A 19,307-nucleotide genomic window follows, 5' to 3' on the forward strand; every position below is an offset into this window, starting at 1 on the left:
TGTAAGTTATTAAAGTTAAATCAAATCACTTTTATTGTCACGTCACATTACTGGTACACTGGTACAGCACATGTAAGTGAGATTCTTTTGTGCAAGCTTCACAAGCAACAGTGGTGTGCAAAAATACAAGAAACGTAAGAAACAAGCCGAATGTGAGAATTATGAGAATAATGTGTCGGCTGATAACTGATGGATAAAGTATCAAAGTTAATAAAGCTGAATAGTTTTTGTTATCGCTGTAATGGCACTGTTACAAACGGTTGGTTATGTGGTGTAATCTGTTGCAGTGTGTGAGAGAGAGTTTGTCCATGTTTTCATGATTTATGCTCATAACACACAGCTGGAAACATGCACAGATGGTAATGCACAAATTATTTAATTTACTGTGTGAAAAAAGATTGGTTAATAAAAAGCAGCAAAAGATATATATATTTATCGCACAGAACAGAGAAGTGAAATGACAAACCTCTGGAGAGTCACGGACTGCAGCTCAGAGGGCAGAGGTATCATGTCGGAGCTCTGTCAGTTTCTAAAGATGTTTGTACAGGGTGTGAAGAGAGAGGCTGCAGAGGAAGAGAGCAGCAGCAGGAGCCCCACTCTACCAAAGAAACACTTTAAACTGTGAAGCTTTTTCTGGAGAACTTATTTTCTCAAGACTTTAATAGTTTTAAGACTTTGGCACTGCTTCTGTGAACTGCGTTGGACATTTGTCACGGCTGTGACTGGAAGTTGAACCAGGTACATCTATTGTAGAGCCATCTGTAAATCGGTGCAAAATGGACTAAGGATCCATAAAGACTGTGCCAAGTGCAAATTATCCTCTGCTGCATGTTAGCCATCAACAAGAATTAACAAAGTGGTAAGTAATAAGTAATGTTTAAGGTTGTCTCTAAAATGATGTCCGAAAATGTTGGAAAACATCTTGAGGTTTTAACCTTTATTGTTGCTTTTCTGCCTTTTGTTTAAAATGCTTTAAATCTAAGAGCTACTGGCAAATCTGATGAGGGTGTGCCCACACGTCATCTAAACCACAGAGCTTTAGTCCCTCTCGTACTTGTTTGAGTTTTGGGATCAGTCGCACCAGTTCATCCAATGTGATGGCACTAATAGACAGGGAGGAAATAATACTTGAATTCAGTCTGAATGAAGACATCATGCCAAATATTTTTTGACAGCAAAATCTGGAACAAAGTTGGGTTAACTAAAACTATCTTGAACTATGAAAAGTTAAGTGTGACCTACTTAGCTCCCACTGATTTTGTTTAGTTTATGTTTTTTGTTTTATTAAAGATGCCAGCTTTTCATTTAAAGGTTTCCGGTTCTGGTCTGTGCTGTGCTCCACCACTCCTGCAACCTAGAACTGGTCTAGTAACTTTTATATAGTGTCTTACAGTGACATATCTCTCAATCTCTTTCCCTAAATATTCATTTTTATTTTCACTATACGATGTAGGTTTAGATTTTCCCTCCTAAATTGTGATCGTCTGGCAGTCTCCGCCAGTCGATCTGCTTGTGTGTGTGTTTTTCTTTGTGTTTCTTTTTTTTTGGCTCCCCTCCCAGTCCCCTGGCTCCTCCTTTATGTGTATGTGTGTATTCCAGTGTGCCAGTTTATGGGCGTCATCAGGCCAGAAGGTCTTTCCCACGCTGAAGCCAGCCACACCTGTCTTCCATCTCGATTCCAGGTGCTGCTGATCACTTTTGCAAAGTGGTTACTAAACTGTTTGACTGAGCTTGAGTCAACGCTGGATCGTTAAGTTACTGAGTTAGTGAAGTCCCAGTTCTGAGTGGAAATAGTCTGTGTGTGTGTTTTTGTGAGTTCACCAAACTGATCTCTACACCTTGTCTTGTTAGGAACTTGGAGAGGAGTGTGTCATGGGGTTGGAGCATTTGTAAATATCAAGTGTTGGAGTTGTTTGCCTGTCACACCACGGAGCACGGAGCGGGAGTTGGGAGCACGTTCACGGAAACCACTTCTTTGAAAGCTGTTTCACGATTGTTTACATGTCTCACTGTAAATCAAACGCACTGTCTTTGATTGGAAAGTCCTGCATTTGGGTCCCGTTCTCGCCACGCACCTTGACATAAATAATAAACACTTTGGTTTAGAAACAGCATTTTGTCTTTAGTTGTGTTATCATTGTCTAATATTTAAATTTGTTCAATGATCTGAAACACTTTTTTACACCAATGTATGTACGTAGAAGTTCTGTTCAAAAACCATCAACAGAGTCGTTCCAACAATGTGAACCTGAAGCTGTCACTGCAACTCTACTAATGCCCAGTTTGTAACAACAGACATGATGCCTCATGCTACAAAACAACTCTAAGAGATGCAGTTAAATGCTGTCTCCAAGTCCGAAAACACACACACATATCGACCAATTGGGCAAACTTGTCGACAATGTTCTTCAGAGGATAAAGTGCTGGTGCCGTGTTCCACCACCAGACTTCCAAACTATGTTGCAGAGATGTGCCAACCAGGAAAGAACAAGAGCCTTATGGCCATTTCCAGAACTTTATTAAAATTTAATTGTAATTCTAAGAATTGTTTGGCACATGGTGTTTTGGAAATGTAATTAATGAGCAAAAGATAACTACAACAGCAATAATAATAATAATAATAATAATAATAATAATAACATTAATGGTACTAAGAGTTATATGATTACTGATTATCTACATTTTTAAAACAGCCAGACCTTCATCATTTGTGGAAATGAGTGTAGCTCATGTTGTATAGCTTTCTGGATTTTATAATTACTGGACTACATACTTATTTATTATATAGACTATATAGTACATAAAATCAAAATTTGCATGTTTTATGTAACTGAAATGTTTAATTATGTAGGTTAAAGAAAATATTACAGTTACAAAGTATATTTATATTAAACATGTCTATACTTACTGCATTTGATGTATTTTAACCATGCGGAATGTAACTCCTGCATTTGTGTAATTTTGCCACCCCACTGATTTCCATGCCACCCTAAGAAAATTTCTTTAGATCTGCCCCTGGTACTGGATGAGACCTCAGAGATGATGACTAGGATTGGAACATCTGTCAATCAATATGGTAATGCCCATAACTCAATTATCCAGGTGGATGAGTTATAAAAAAGTTGATCCAACGTGTTGGCCCTGGAGTTGTTATAAAGGAAACTATCCATAGAGGCTAAGATTTTGTTTGATGCCATGTTGTAAAAATGCTTTTTAAATCCTGTAATGATAGACATTTCAACATGAAAGTTTAGAGGGGATCTCATTTGCACCCAGCCTCAACTGGTACCTAGACGAACTGCAGTAAGGCTTCATTTTTCATCTCCAGAGGCTGCCCTTTGTTTCCACAGTGTTGCAGATGAATCAGAAGAAGTGCAGTGTCTAGCGTAAAATTACACACAATTAAAAAGTGCTTCATTAAACACAGTCTAAATAATAAATCACCTAGTTCCTAATCTGTTTAAAGGGTTCCTTGTCTCCTTGCTCCTGGGTGTCTTTGCTCACCCAGACGCGTCTCTGACATCTCACTGACCCCAGGCCAGGATGACAGCTTCAGAGCATGCTGTTGTGACCAGATGAGACATGCTAGACATGTTATTTTCTTCATTTCATACAGCTGAGCAGCCAAAAATACTTCTACTTATTTCTGCCCCTACAGCATTTTTACATTTAGCCATTGCCTTGACAGAAAGTCTTAATGTAAAAGTCGTATATAATGAAATGCTGTTATATATTAAAATACTTTACATTGTTAGCTGAGGAACATAAAAGCTATTTAAAAAAAATGAAAGCACAATGATTTTCATTGATTCTAGCAATGCTACCATGTAGCTCCAGCCAAGATAACTGTCACATGTAAGGTGCAAAACGTAGCACCGCATTATGTGCAACTACAGCAATTAAAGGTGTTGTAATAAAGTAGACAGGAGTACCAATGTTGTTTAAGCAAATGTTTTTCCTTCTTCCAGCCAGTAAGACAGTGCTGTGATCACACAAATATATGATCTAATATATGTTCTTCAAGATGATTTTTTCCTTCTTCTAGCCATGCATTATTGACACAATGACCCCTTGTTGCTGCTACCAATTTGGAAAGTTTTATTTCATTCAGTGAACGGTTTTCATTTCACTCATATGTATGGCTGTGTCATTTTACAACACACGAGCTTACCATTCAGTGGCTGGCCAGCGTCCACAATATAACTTTCAAACACATGTGTGAACCCCAGTCACCACGCACTAGACAGAATGTGCTTGTGAAGCAATTTTTATTGTAAATGTACAACTTTACTGGTACTTTTCAGCTCCAGTTGGACAGCTCTCCAGCTCTCTCCTACTCTGGTCCCAGCATCATTTAAATATGGGAGATCTTGATTACTGGATTGTCCACAGCTGCCCTGGCAGCCTGCACAGCGCTGCTTTTTGAGCCTGCCATGCCACCCCTCCCCTGCAGCAGAGCCAGAGATCACACCTCTGCCACAACATGGTATATTCGTACACAAATCAGACATGCATGAACAATGGTCCAGTAATGCACTGCATTTGTGATGTCACAATATATTCTGCTTCTTCAAAGTGGCAAACAAAAAACAGAAAATAACACTTATTGCAGTTTTAATTTTTATAGTTGTATCTCTCTTTATATGAATTGCCTCTTTGCCCTCCCTCTTTCTCGCTAGGTATTTCAGTGTAACACTCAGTGATGGAGGGAGACATACTGCCTGATTCCTAATGAAAAATAATGTTACTCTTTCGGGACAATTTGAGTTCTGCTACAAGACACCCTTTCAGATCGCAACCACTCACTCACAGGATTCAGTGCATTACCAGATACAATTCACTAGGGGTATTTTATGTTGCTACTAAGTTGTTAATCGGTTATGACATCTGTACTGCAGACACACACACACACACTTACAGGGATTCTGGCATATAGAGCAAACCGCCAAGAAACTGTACAGTTTCTGGGCCTGGCATCAACTGCGTTTATTACCAAAGGTGATTAATGACATTACTAGACAGAGACATGCAGTTTTATTCTGGGTAGGCAGGCAGTTATAAGCGCACACGCAGACACACAAACACACAGAGTCCACACGTCATTGACCTTAAGCTCTCAGCATGCCCGGTCATGAATTTGGCATTTATCTGTCACTTGTAATTAACCATGGCTCTCTGTCTTTTCCTTTCTCTTTTTTTTAAATCACATAGGTTTTTCATTCCTCTGAATTTTCCTCTACATTCCTAAAATTTAACTTTGACTAAGGATAACTGCATTGTATTTGAATTTATCTGATAAACTATGATTAACGTTTTACTTAACCCCCCAGCTCTAAATCCTGAAAAATGAGGTTGTGGCAATAACACACGTAAGTGACACAGAATCATGTTGGAACCTCTGCCTCAGAGGCTTCTGTAGATGAAAGGATATTTTCAGAATCTCCTGAAGTAAATATCAGCTTGGTGGAAGACCATAATAGTCCCAGGCTTTATTAGTCAGTCACTGTGCTCTCGGAGCCAATGTGAGTGTTCCCATTTGTGAGCCACATGAAGGCAAAGAATGCTGTCAAGTGATGTTTCTGCATTCAACAAAAGCGTATAATATTTCTAATATCAAAATACAGCCTGAATATCAAAAGACACATCTTCTAGTAAAGAGAGGCTGGTTTATTTCAAACCCCACCATAAAACTGACTAGCTCAACTGTGACTAGTTACAAAAAATTACAAGCAAGAAAAATAATAATAAGTCAATCCACTTAACTTTTCCTGTATTTTTGGGGGAATTTGAAGAAAGTAAGCAATAATTGAAATCCCATAAATTTGGTGAGTAATGTGTGGTTGCAATGCAGGTACCTTCAGTCCAAAAACATTTGACATTGACGTCCAAGACATTCATATCAAACAATTTGGTCCACTGCCTTCTCTCCTACACATCACACACTACGTGCCTTGAAAGGTATATTATCAGGACCAACAGCCTTTTATTTCTTAATTACTGACATGGCTTAAGTGTCAGCTTTCAGGGATCTACTACTCTTCCCTGCTGAGAGAGCTGTGCACCCAGGGGTGGCAACTTTCGAGCCCACCTGTAACTCATTACTGGCAGTAAGGCAGCAGTTTTAAGGAGCAGCCTGGACCTCCACTCTTTGCCACATTGTCTGCCTTACTATGGTGGTAAAATTGGCTCTGGCTCTCTTGTGTTTTCCTTGAGTTGTTTTCTGAGTAGTTGTATGTTATGTTCACAGTAACAGTTCACAGTAGTGGCTTCCTGGTTCACCTTCCACGCCTTCTCAATACTCACCTAGTCAGCCCTGTCGCTGCTCAAAGGCTGCTCATCAGTACGAGAACGGATGACAACAGGGCAACTTGCAATACTTGCTAAGTAGATATTTCATTTAAGGGAGGAAACACTACGAATATGCAAAAGCATTTGCTCACAAAACACGCGATAACCTTAAATGAATGTCGTGTTTTTAATTCTGCTCCGGACTCGTGAATCTTAACCCAGCAGCAGTGGTAACGTTTGCACGTCCTCTCCCGTTAATGCGGCAGGTAAATAATCAACTAACAGTGCAGATTATGTTAGCGCGATCTGCCTTATTACAAAACCTGCCATTACTGTGCGTTTAGGTGACCATGATGAGAGAGACAGAGCCTGGCTGGCTCAGATGCTGGCAGTTCTTGCTACAGTCTACCGGTAGCGTCTCCTTTCAGGCCAGGATAGACGAATGTCACCGAGCAGTGACTAAGTTTGTGGTAAAAGGCTTGCACCTGTTTGCCACAGCAGATGCCCCCGATTTTCGGTAAGTGAATGTGTTTAATTGTAGGCAGGGACATTACTGGATATTCTTGTGTAATTGCTACAGAATAATTTATGTTATACTTTGTTATTGCTACAGAAGAATATTTATTTTATTACTTTACATTTACAATTTTTTTCCTGGGGACCCTGTGACACCCCATTGAAGAGCCGTAGGCTGTGGATCTCTTAAGATCACACTGCTGGGTTTGTAAGGCCATGTTACTCCTAAATTTCTATCTTGTTCAAAGAGAAGATATAAAACAAAGTTCTAAGCTAATCGACCTTAGTGTTCTCCTTTAAAAAAAAAAAAAAAAAAGAATCGATAAAGAATCGAAAATGGAATCGGAATCGTGAAAATCTTATCAATACCCATCCCTAGCTGTGTGACAACCCAGAATCCCGCCTCCTCACAGCACTTACCCTGGTTTGAGTACGCACATAACTCGCTTACCACCTCTGCCACAGGTCAATCTCGGTTTGAGGTGTTTCTGGGTTACCAACCCCTGCTGTTTCCCTCCACTGAAGCTGGCCTAGCTGTGCCATCAGTCCAACATCACCTGGAGCACTGTTGGCAGGCCTGGAATCAGACCCACAACGTGCTACTTAAGACAGCAGTGCGTAACAAAAGGTATGCGGACCAATGCTGTGCCCCAGCACCACAGCACGCTTCAGGACAGAAGGTCTGGCTGGCCGCCCACGATATAACCCTCAAATCCCTTAACAGAAAACTGTCTCCTCGGTATATTGGACCGTATGAAATTGACTCTGTGCTCAGTTCCACAGCATTGAAACTCATGCTGCCCTCCACTCTTCCCATCTATCCTACCTTCCACGTCTCGCAGGGCAAACCAGTCCATTCAGTAACTCCTGTCTCTCTCTCCCTCTTTCATTCCAGGCCAGCCATTCCATGACATTCTCCAAGTTTACATTCACTGCGCACTTCTAAATAAATTCACCTTTGCATCGAATCACTTTGTGTCTGCTTCTGTGTTCATTCCTGTGCTACCCGTCACAATTCTTCCATCTTCTCAACACACTTTTATTTTTTCTTCCACGATTGCCAAAAATCACGAAACCCCCAAACAAAATGGAAAGAAAACAAAAACCAAAACCCGTGACTGTCTTTTATCCTTAGTTCAGGTTGAATTAGACTCCAGGCAAAACATCTGAGGTCTCTATCCAGAAGATCAGAGTTCTAGGAACAATTAATATACTGAGTAGAATTTCAAAACTCCCGTCCATTATGTAGAGGATTTGAGCTTGAGAAGGACACACATGCTACCAGAGCAATTTTTTTTTCTTGTTGACATGTATGTTTATAATATCTTCCACCAACCTTCCAGTTGGTAGATGACCTACTTTACCACCTCCTTACAACCAAACCTGACTACTTTAGATTTTACCTTCTGCATCTGCTCTAGTTATTCCTTCAGCACTTTGTACTTATATTCTCATTCCTCTTCTTTCTGATGTTTGTCTCCATTCGGATTGCCACATCTATCACAACTGTACCCTTCAGTTTGACATGCTTTGTTAAGGACAGGACCCAAACGCAGGACTTTCCTGGCGAACCACAGTGAATTTAGTTACAGTGTAAGAATAAACAACTTGAAGCAAACAGTGTCCCAAACAGCAATTTCCTCCATGGCAAAATTCCTGACTCCCGTGTGGTGCTCTGTGTAAGAGTAATCCAAACAGCAGTGCTCACTCCTTCCGTTTCTCCTCCCGTGGTAACCTAACAAAACAAGACGTAATGATTTTACAAGAGATCTTTGGAACATGACGGACTGTGACACACTTCAGTTTTTATGAGCTGGAATTGTACTAATAGATACACTGAACAATCCAGCATTGATCGAAGGCCAGCCACACTGTTAAATAGCTGACTGTTGACAAGGCTCATTGTCAGCAGGTGAATCCCGATTTCGATCATGTGTGGTTGGCCTCAACTGACAACCACTCAATGACAACCCATGACACAGCTCCTTGTGCTTGGTCCTGGTCCAAAAGTGCTTTACTGGTCGGTGAAACGTGACATTCCACAGGACCTTAGTCCTGTTGTTCTCAACCACCATTGATTTCTGTACAACCACTTATTCTCTGAGTGTATACTGTCCCAGCTTGCATTTTACCTCCTGCTACTATGTTTAGTCTGTGGGTCACCTTTACACAATCTACAACAACCAGCTGTAACCCAGGCAGCATGGACAGACAGGAAGAGGAGCCCACAGCACTGCAGGAGTCAAAGGACAGTGCACAGAACTAAAGCCCAGGAAGGACACCAGCCAGCACAATCAGGCCACCAAGGGCTCTGAGGCACAGGCCAACCCTAACCCCATAGGCCATAGGTCTTGTGTTGATGTTATTGCACTGAGCTTCCAGGCACTTCTTAATCAGGGTGGATGTTGGTCTTCTATTCATCAATAGTTCTCACATCTGTTGCATATAAAAACGCTTAAAGTTGATTTAGCTTTTAACAACACTTAATACACAAAACCAATCACCCACCAAACAAACAAACAAACAGGGGATCAGAAAATATAATATATTTTTAAAATATATATTTTCTCTGTGTTTACATATAGTTTTACACAGTGATCTAGTTTAATTAAATAATTGATTTATTTAATTTATTCTGAAGTTTCGCTTGTAACAAAAAAAAACAACAACCCCTAAGTATTCTGTAAATAAAACTGCACCATTTAATTAAGTAATTCATTAATTTTTAAAGTCTGTTTCACTTCCTGTGTGTTTGTATGAGGATGCAAAAATCTGAAATGTGAAGACTAAGGAAAGACTTTTTATTCTTTAACAAATGTAAGCATAACTCAAATGCCCATTTTTTGTTGCATGACACTTTGCTCAAATCTTGTGGTTTACAAAAACCCTGTTGTGGCACTTTTTTTCAAGCTTGAATTAAGTTATAATTTTGAGCAATTTTCTAAACCAGGGAAATTTATGGTCAATTAAGTCTGTAATATAGTGTTATTACAGGGCATCAGAGAGGGGAACGCCATTGGCAGATAACTCACTGTACAATGAAAGAGCCACAAGAGGGCAATGGCGGGTCAGCCTTTTGCACAGTTTGAATGACTGGCAGCTGTTTAGATTAAGCTGAACTTTTAGATGACAGAAAGCAGATCTGTGGGATTTACCAACCATAATTCAGTAAATCAAAGTGGCTTCACTCACAATGAGGCCTTTTTTCACTACTACGACCCCAAGGTGCATTTCACATATTAGGGTGAATTACAATAACAGCGTTTGGCTTTGTTGCTCCAGGGACTAGCCTAGAAAATTGCTTAAGGTTATCTCTGGGCTACCTTTGTTGAATAATAGAATTACATAATCATTATGGGTCCTAATTGCACAGTGCAGGAAGCCTATTGCATTTGGATTGTATTGCACATAATAAGTGCAGCTGTTTTGCTTGAGGGATAAGAAAGCACTAAAAATAGACCTATTAGAAAATATTCCCATATGGTACATTAATGTAAGCTTTTTGCAGTGCATGAATAAGAAGAAAATTTTAATGGATGGGAGTGGTTTTAAAATCCATAAAACAAAAAGGAAAAACATTCAGTTCCTTTACTTATGTAGAAGTAGCAGTACAATATAAAATATATTTTACTACTACTATTATATGTTAAGCTTTCTTTATAAAGCAAGTAAGACCAATACAATTAAGTTACAGACTAATTTTAACCACGCCAACAAGCAAAAAATGGAAAAAGATAATAAATACCAGTGAAAGACTAAAAGGACTAAAAGCAAATAAATGAAAGAAATGACAACATGGAATTTGCTTGTATGTGATGTCACGTGACATGATTGTATTGTTAATAGTTATGTGTCAATAAATATGCATTTTATTCAGTAACTATTTCATATAGTTCTATAGTGCTTTAAAAACAGAATAAACAATTTGGAATGGCAATTCCCAAATAAGGTTGTGGCAAGAAAAATCTAATGTAGTCTATATAACTATGCAAAATCGTATCATTTGATTACATATAAGATGTATCCATCAATACATTAACTGAGATGTAAATGTAGTAGGGAAAAAAGGCAACATTTGTATCTGAGATACAATGGAGTACAAATACTTTGCATGGTGAATTGTATTTAGGTTGACTTAAATAGCTCACTTTGGCAGCACTTGTGACCTCACCATTTCATCTTCTGCTGATGAAATGAGAGTGGACGGATTTAGTTGAACAGAGAGAGAGAGAGAGAGAGAGAGAGAGAAATGAAGAGAGAAGGGAGGAGGAGCGATGCTCTTACTACAGTGTGTGTGCTGAGGAGGCTGTCAGTGAGGATAGTGATATAAAGGATGCTGAATGCTGAAGCTGTGCTGTTGGCATTATACCTTGTGTCACACTGAAGCAGCCTGCTCCTGGCAGAAAAAAAGAACAACACAACATCTGTCTGAACACCTCAGGTAAGTCCTCACACCCTCTTTCATTTATTTTAATGAGAAAAAGAAAATGACCTTGGAAAGCTTTTAGTTTAGACTTTTTTTTTTTTTCCATTTTTGTTTCTTTTACTTCTTCCTTGCTTCACTGCTACCTCTGAATTTTGCGTAGTCTCTGGTTTACTTTAAATGTTATTCAAGCAGTCTTTAAAAAATGAGTGCTAACTCAAAACACTTAAATTGAGATATTTTCCTTTTCCTCTTTTAAATAATAAAAGAATGTAAAAGCTCTGACACCAGTTTATAAGTTTAGAAAATTCTTTATCCATATTAGCATATTTTGGATTCATTTTAATACAATTATATGACATTACATTAATATAGACATGATAAATATTTCAAAAATATTTCTTTATTTTTTGTATTTTGCATTTGACTGAACAAATTACCTAATGCCTGTACTACAAATTCTTGTTCTTTGCTGGCTGACATTTGACTTGACAATGGTGTAGCTGTGATAAGCTAAAACCAGTCAGTCGGGCTCTGTAATATGTAAAAGCTTAGTAGACAAGCAGTCAAGTGTGTTTTATCCTCTTTCACACTAACTACTCATGACAAGCCTTTCCAGTCATGGTTTACATTAGAGGATGGAAACTGCTTTAAAAATTTTGCTTTAAGGGCGATACTGTTTTTATCAGTTATTTATTATTTTAGTTTAGTGTTGGACAGAGCCGGCATAAATGTTCCACCATTTTTAATGAATTATTATATATGATATATAATATAATAATATATATAATATATAATTATATTATTATATTTGGTATGTTTTTTAGGTGGTAGGGGCTTTCTCTTCAGTCTGTACTTCACTTCAGAATTTTCTTTGAGTAATTTTTCTAGTTTTCTTATCTTTTAATATTCTTGATACTGTAATGATAAGCTTGAGAAATCAATCTAGAGTTTGCAATAATGTCAGAGCAGTTGAGAACTGGGCTGGTTCTGTCATCTATTTGCAGAGGGAATGAACCCACAACTTAGTGTGTAACATGCAGTGACACTGAAGAAGTCAACACTGAGGACACAGAGATGAAGGGAGAGGAGGAAAATTTATGTAAAATTGATAAGCAATACTATAACTTTAATCTTCGTTCTATCGTCTCAACAGTTGGGTTCATTGAGCCCCCTCTTCTTTCCCATGCAGCCTATAATCCCTGCTAAAAATCCCTTGAAAAGCCTTGAAATCAGGTGCATTGGCTGCAATTTGAACAAGATGGATGCCTGTGGATTACAGGGTGCTGATCTCTCAGGTCCTGATTGATGTGGCTAATGTGCTTGAGGAGAAATGGTCAACGTTAGCTCTATACACCCTGATTGCTGAAGTCAGGGGAAAACCATCTTACTGCTTGGCTTTTTTTCTTGCGTCTGTGTTTTTTGGGACATTTCCTTTCGATACCTAATTGTCCTGAAAGCTGCTTTTTGCAGTAAAGCAGTTTGGTGATAAAAGAGTTGTCAATATAAGGTCTGTTACAGCTATCTTAACCAGCAATACCTGCTTTTTAATGCTTGCACCTTTAATGCAGTGGAAACATTTTCATTCACTTGTTTTTTTGTATCTACAAACATAATGTAAGTCAGACATTCTAAACTTTGTTTCACTTTTTGGTCTCCACCATCTACTGAGGGATCTGACAGCAGTTTTGTTTCTCTTTTTTGTGAGCAGTATTTTAAGGAATACAACATTTAGAGTGGTACATCACAGGATTTAAATACTTAAAGACAAACAACAAGACAACACAGAGCTGGTGAAGAAAATAGGGGAGGTGTAAATGTGAGTGGGTGTGGTTAATGTGAGGATGCTCATTTCTGTTCCGTCTGGGATGAATGCAGTGAGGAGGGGGAAAAAGTTCAAAGTTCAAGTTCGTTTTATTTATATAGCACATTTATTTACAACAGCAACATTGACCAAAGCGCTGGACAGAAGTACAAAATAACTTATAACTTAATATTACCAAATACATCTCATACTGTCTTAAAAAAGAAAAAAAAGAAAAGGAGGTGAATATTATCTTCTGTTAATGATCATCGCATATGTATATGTATATACAGTGGTGTGAAAAAGTGTTTGCCTCCTCATAGTGTTTTGCATATTTTTCACACTTATATGTTTCAGATCATCAAACAAATTCTTATTATTAGACAAAGATAACCTGAGTAAACACAAAATGCATTTTTTAAATGATGAATTCATTGATGAATTCAGAAAAGTTATCCAAGCCTACTGCTCTTGTGTGAAAAAGTAATTGCCCCTCTTATTAAATCATGAATTAACTGTGAATCAGAAGGTCGGTGGTTCGATCCCAGGCTGCCTCCTGGCTGCATGCCAAATATCCTTGGGCAAGATACTAACCCCATGTTTGCCTACTGGTGGTGGTCAGAGGGCCCGGTGGTGCCTGTGTCCGGCAGCCTCGCCTCTGTCAGTGCGCCCCAGGGCAGCTGTGGCTACAATGTAGCTTGCCATCGCCAGTGTGTGAATGTGTGTGTGAATGGGTGAATGACTGAATGTAGTGTAAAGCGCTTTGGGGTCCTTAAGGACTAGAAAAGCGCTATACAAATGCAGGCCATTTACCATTTACCATTAACCACATGCTTTGGAAAGCTGAGCTCAGTTTCATTAAACACACTCAGGCCTGACCTGCTGAGTCAAGAAATCACTTAAATAGAACCTGTCAGACAAAGTAAAACAGGCTAAAAGACGTCAAAAAGCAACACTTCATATCACGCTTTAAAGAATACCTGAGAAACAAAGTCACCGACATCTGTCAGTCTGAAAAGGGTTACAAAGATGTTTCTAAGGCTTTGGGACTCTATTGAACCACAGTGAGAGTCATTATACACAAAACAGGAAAAAAGAACAGCAGTGAAGCTTCCGATGAGTGACCGGCCTACCAAAATTACTCCAATGGCACTCAACCAGGAGGTCACAAAAGAACCCAGAACAACAATAAAGGACTGCAGGCTTCAGATGTCTCAGTTAATGTCAGAGTTCATGATTTAACAATAAGAAAGAGTCTGGGCAAAAATGTCATCCATGGGTTCAAGGAGAAAACCAGTCCTGACCAGAAACAACATGCACTCATCTCACATTAGCCACCCCCCCAAAAACAAGAGCCAAAAAGATTTGACTCCCGTTACATCTGGAATAAACCTAACACAGCATTTCAGAAAAGGAACATCATACCAATAGTAAAATATGGTGATGGTAGTGAGATTTGAGGCTCTTTTGCTGCCTCAGGACCTGGAAGACTTGCTGTGGTAAATCGAACTATGGATTGTGCTGTCTACCAAAACATCTTGAAGAAGAATGTCCGGCCATCTGTTCATGACCTAGTTCTGCAGCAGGACAATGATTCAAAACACACCAGCAAGTCCACCTCTGAATGGGTTAATAAAAACAAAATGAAGACTTTGGACTGGCTTTTTAAGTCCTGACGGTCCCAACCAGTTATTAGGTTTAGGGGGCAAACACTTCTTCACATAGGGTCATGTAGGTTTGGATTCCCCCCCCCTTCAATAATAAACACTTTCACTTAGAATTGTGTGTATTTTGTGTTTACTAAGATTCTTGAAAAAGTCCTTTTTCACCAGCTTCAGACATTTTTTGTTTAACTTGCATGGTATGTAGGAAAAGTTTCAGTCATGTTTCAGATCACATTACAGCACAGAGACTAGACAACTCTAGAGTTCTGGTCTCTGTGTTGTTATGGACTCATATACAGTGCATATTCTGACACTGGCTCAGAGTACGGGCTGATAACAATGATGGACTTGCAGTTGTGTTTATTGGTTTTCAGGAACAAGAAGTGACAATATTTGGATGACAGGGTGGACTTGAGCTAAAACTAGCTAGCTTGGTTAGTAAGCAATCCATAAACTATACAGGTGCAACACAGAGACAAAAAATGTAATGCTAATAAGTGCACAATTTTTTCACAGCAAGCCAAAGTATTAGTCAAAGTATTATTTCCTAATAAAGTTAAGATAGATAATAGAGTTAAGTATAAAACTTAAGCATAAAAAATGTGAATGCGGTATGTTGCATAAAAGCTTTTGAGTGCTCTAGGAGAGTACAGGCGATCATGGCTCAAGAGTTGGCAGTTCGTCTTGTAATCGGAAGGTTGCCGGTTCGAGCTTCAGCTCCAACAGTCTTGGTCGTTATGTCCTTGGGCAAGACACTTGACCTGTTGCCTACTGGTGGTGGTCAGAGAGCCCAGTGGCGCCAGTGTCTGGCAGCCTCACCTCTGTCAGTGCGCCCCAGGGCAACTGTGGTTACAATGTGTGTGAATGGGTGGATGACTGAATGTAGTGTAAAGTGCTTTGGGGTCCACAGGGACTAAATAAAGCGCTATACAAATACAGGCCATTTACCATTTAGAGAAGCGCTATATAAGAATCATTCCATTTACCAAAATGGTTTCTTTTACCAGGCTGTATACATGCTTTTTAATGCTATTTTAGTTGTGCAGTTTAACATGGGCATCTATGGGGACTGACTTGCTCTTGGAACTGACATCAAATGCCCATTAGAAGAACTGCAGTTTTTGGCACAAAGGCCCCAGAGGTTGCCTTGTGGGTCAGAGAATAAAGATGCTTTTGCGGATATCTGGAGATATTATAGTTGGTAATTTAAATATTAAACAATAATACTGACTAACTAAATAAAAACTTCCACCCTCAGAAGCTTGTATTTCCTAAAATCCAATGCCTTGAGAGCATAAGTATATGTCAACCTGCCTATGAACACAGAAAAATAAACAAACTACAAAAATAAAATCCTAGTACAGAGATGGTAAATAAAACAAAACTGTTGAATATTGATAGTACCAGCTGAAATTAATTGAAAGATATGTTTTTGTTATAGTTCCAGCCTTTAATGATAAAATAATTGTAAATTAACCTACCATTAGTAGAGTTCCCTTAGAGTTTGTTGCAACCTGACTTATGATTTCTACATGCAGACATTTTATTGCAAACAAAGTCTAAGAGATAATGTTGCAGTTTTACTCTAAAACTGATTACAAGAGAAATGCTGCAGCATTAGCTTATGGTAGAGTATCTAAGACATCTTCATTCTCCAACTTAGGACCTCATCTAATAAATATCAAATGCATTCATAGGGCACAAATCTTTTGTATGTTTTAGGGTAAAAAATAAACAGCTGCCATATGTTTTGCACCATTCCAGTTAAGTGAGTGAAATCGCCTTTTTGATGATAAATTGGTGTCGCGGTAGGGGTCGTGTCCATTTTGCCCTAATCCATTACAACAATCAATTGAAACTGATGAATTTCAGATTTCCCATTACTTCCAGTGGAGGCTGTTTCCACATGAGCTCATTCACTGGAGCATGTAGTAATACTGACCATTGAATTGGTTATACTCTTCCTCATTTCTGCAGCTGAGGCATTATTGTTTTCAGTGGGAATTGTCTCAACACAGCAGGAACAGCAGATGTGCTGCACAAATCCGCTGTGGCTAGGATTGTTTGATTAGCTGTGTACTGTGAGCACACTTAAATTGTTCACAGACAGGAAGAATAGGTGGGCAGATGTGATTATCTAACAGAAGCACAGCTGTAAACAGAAAACTGATACGACACTTTTATGTGCTGCTGTTGTGTGAATCTGTCCCTTGCATGACCCAAATATTATTTCAGGAGCCTCAGGGCAAAAATGTCCAACACACAATATGCCACCAGCGATCTGTGCATCAACTAACAACAAACTGTTATTTGGGTTGCTTATTTGGTTAAAAAAAAAAAAAACCCTACATACAGGGGTCCTACTGTCAATGGATTCCAGAAAAACAGATGCATTGAGTTAAATACTTCATATGCTTTTGCAAGGAATTTTCCTTGTTTTGTAATTACTAGAAGACGTCAGTCGACCTCCATATCATTGCACTAGAAACAAGCTAACACAAAGACAAGAGGCAAGAAGAGCCTTGGTAGAAAAGTGACTAATTTAGCTACTAAAAATTAGCATTCACCACTAAAAGATGCAGTTGAAACTGAAAGGACTTTAGATGTCTTCATACTCTATGGGTACACTAGTGCACCAAGTTCATTTCTTGTCTATGAGTTGTTACTGGATGCAGCTACCATTCCTAAGCTAGTCAATAGAATACCTAACCCTGAATGATCATCATATCTTAAAAACCTCTAAATATCATATAATCCAAGTAGAGTATTTTATCTCCGATTGCAGGCTTACATCTGGTTCCCAGAGTTTGCAAGAAAGAAGGCACAATCTTTAGCTATCAGGCTACTCCCCCATGGAAATAGCTTCCCATTTGGGTTCAAGAAACAGATGGCCTAAAATAAAGCTTTATAGTGCAGGTGACCCTGAGCAATATGTTACTATAAGTTGCTGTGGGCCTTCCTAGACTGAGGTGTGAAAGCAGGATGAGCTGTTCCTTCCTTTCTTCTCCACCTACCCCTTTTTAGTCAGATGCATTTATGTATACCTGCTACTGCATATCATTAACTTTTCTCTCTTGTAATTTGTGTTTTGCACTTTTCTCTTAATTCTCACTCTTATTTTTTCCTGCTTCTCTTTCTTCTCACAATTCAACTGTGCTGCATCTCCCTAAGCCTGGTTTTATCAGAGTTCTCTTTCTGTGAATAAATATTAATATAGGTTTATAGGTTATTCCTTCCCACTGTTGCTAAGAATAGACTAGAACAGAATATGTGAAGAACAAATAGCATTCTTAGCCTAGACAATAGTTTCTCTCTGGATTCACAGTTTTACTGTAGCACCTCTTCTCTTGTCAGACAGTCAATCTCTTTGTCATTCAGCTGAATTAGTAAATTCAGCTCTTGAGAAATAGCCAACTTTGAAAAGCTCACTTTGTTCTCTCTCTGCAATCTTTTTGTCTGAAATCACCAGTTCTCGAGATAACGGTAAGATCCAAAAGACAAATCAATTGGATTTAAAATAAACTGCACATTATCTGAAAATTGTTGCAGCAATTCATTTCTATAAATGTTACCTCCTGCTTTTCAAGTGTTTCTCTCAAATGCATTGAAAAATTAAAAAATTAATCCTTAATTGGTGGGCGTGGGGGAAGAAAGTTTGCATCTGATGACGCAAAGAAAAACAGCTTCATTAGAAGATCATGCTCTTCTTTTCTGAGAACTTAATGGATTTCTAAACAATCTTGGCTTGAAGATTAAAAGTATTTATAACTTTGCCACCCTTTTTAAACCAACCTCTTTTGCATTAATGTAAGCAGTGTGGAAATTGCCTCTGTCTGCATTCTTTCACACACACACAGAGAGAGAGAGAGAGAGAGAGAGAGAGAGCGAGAGAGAGAGATAGTTAGTTAGTTCTGGTTTGCTCAGTGTAATGGTTTCAGTGCTGCCCCTGGTGTTTACACACAGACAGAATCTGTGATTTCCACTCTTCGCTCACCATATGGGCATGTGCTCTTACACACACACACACACACACGGCAGCCACAGTGAAGTGAACACAGTGTATACACACTGCTGCCGATACAATATTTTTTCCTGTTCCATGTATCTGCTTTTAATTTAATAAAAAGTCCTGCCAATGACAACATATTTTTTAGATATATGCTGCAGTTGCATTAAAATGTATTTTTCTTATTAGTGTCTAATTATATAACCTAAGAGAAAACAGGAAGTAAGAACACATGCAACAAATGACCCTTTTTAATGAATGGTAGGGGTCTTATGCTTAAAGCTATCAGAATGCTCTAAATCCAAATAGACAATAAATCGAAACAGATTTGGGCAGCACGGTGGCACAGTAGTTACAACTGTCATCTCACAGAAAAATGGTTCTAGGTTTGAATCTCCTTGCCAGCTGGGGTATTTTTGTGTGGCTCTGTGAGTTTCTGCTGGCTCCCTCCAATAGTCCTAAGACATGAGTGTAAACAGCTATTCTGTTGGTTGGTTGCATTAACACAAGGTACAAGGTATAGTACATATAAAAGTGCCATGTAAATTATCAGTGAAATGTGTGGCTACAAGTGCTTTAAGTAGTGAGTAAGACTGTGCTATATAA

At 38.8% G+C, this 19,307-nt stretch overlaps 1 protein-coding gene across 2 annotated transcripts in view; it reads left to right on the forward strand.

Moving 5' to 3' along the window:
* Nucleotides 1-11,135: 11,135 nt before the first annotated feature.
* Nucleotides 11,136-19,307, forward strand: part of rph3aa (rabphilin 3A homolog (mouse), a) — a 44,573-nt gene continuing 36,401 nt past the window's right edge. The window contains exon 1 of one of the 2 annotated variants that reach the window (XM_035913862.2): nt 11,136-11,245. In XM_035913862.2, the coding sequence (XP_035769755.2) occupies nt 11,145-11,245 (101 nt within the window). In that variant the 5' untranslated portion in view covers nt 11,136-11,144. The remainder of the gene's footprint in view (nt 11,246-19,307) is intronic. The other variant, XM_006804695.2, reaches the window with a different exon arrangement.

Source organism: Neolamprologus brichardi, chromosome 7, assembly GCF_056152115.1.
Source record: "Neolamprologus brichardi isolate AB-2024 chromosome 7, ASM5615211v1, whole genome shotgun sequence".
NCBI lineage: Eukaryota > Metazoa > Chordata > Actinopteri > Cichliformes > Cichlidae > Neolamprologus > Neolamprologus brichardi.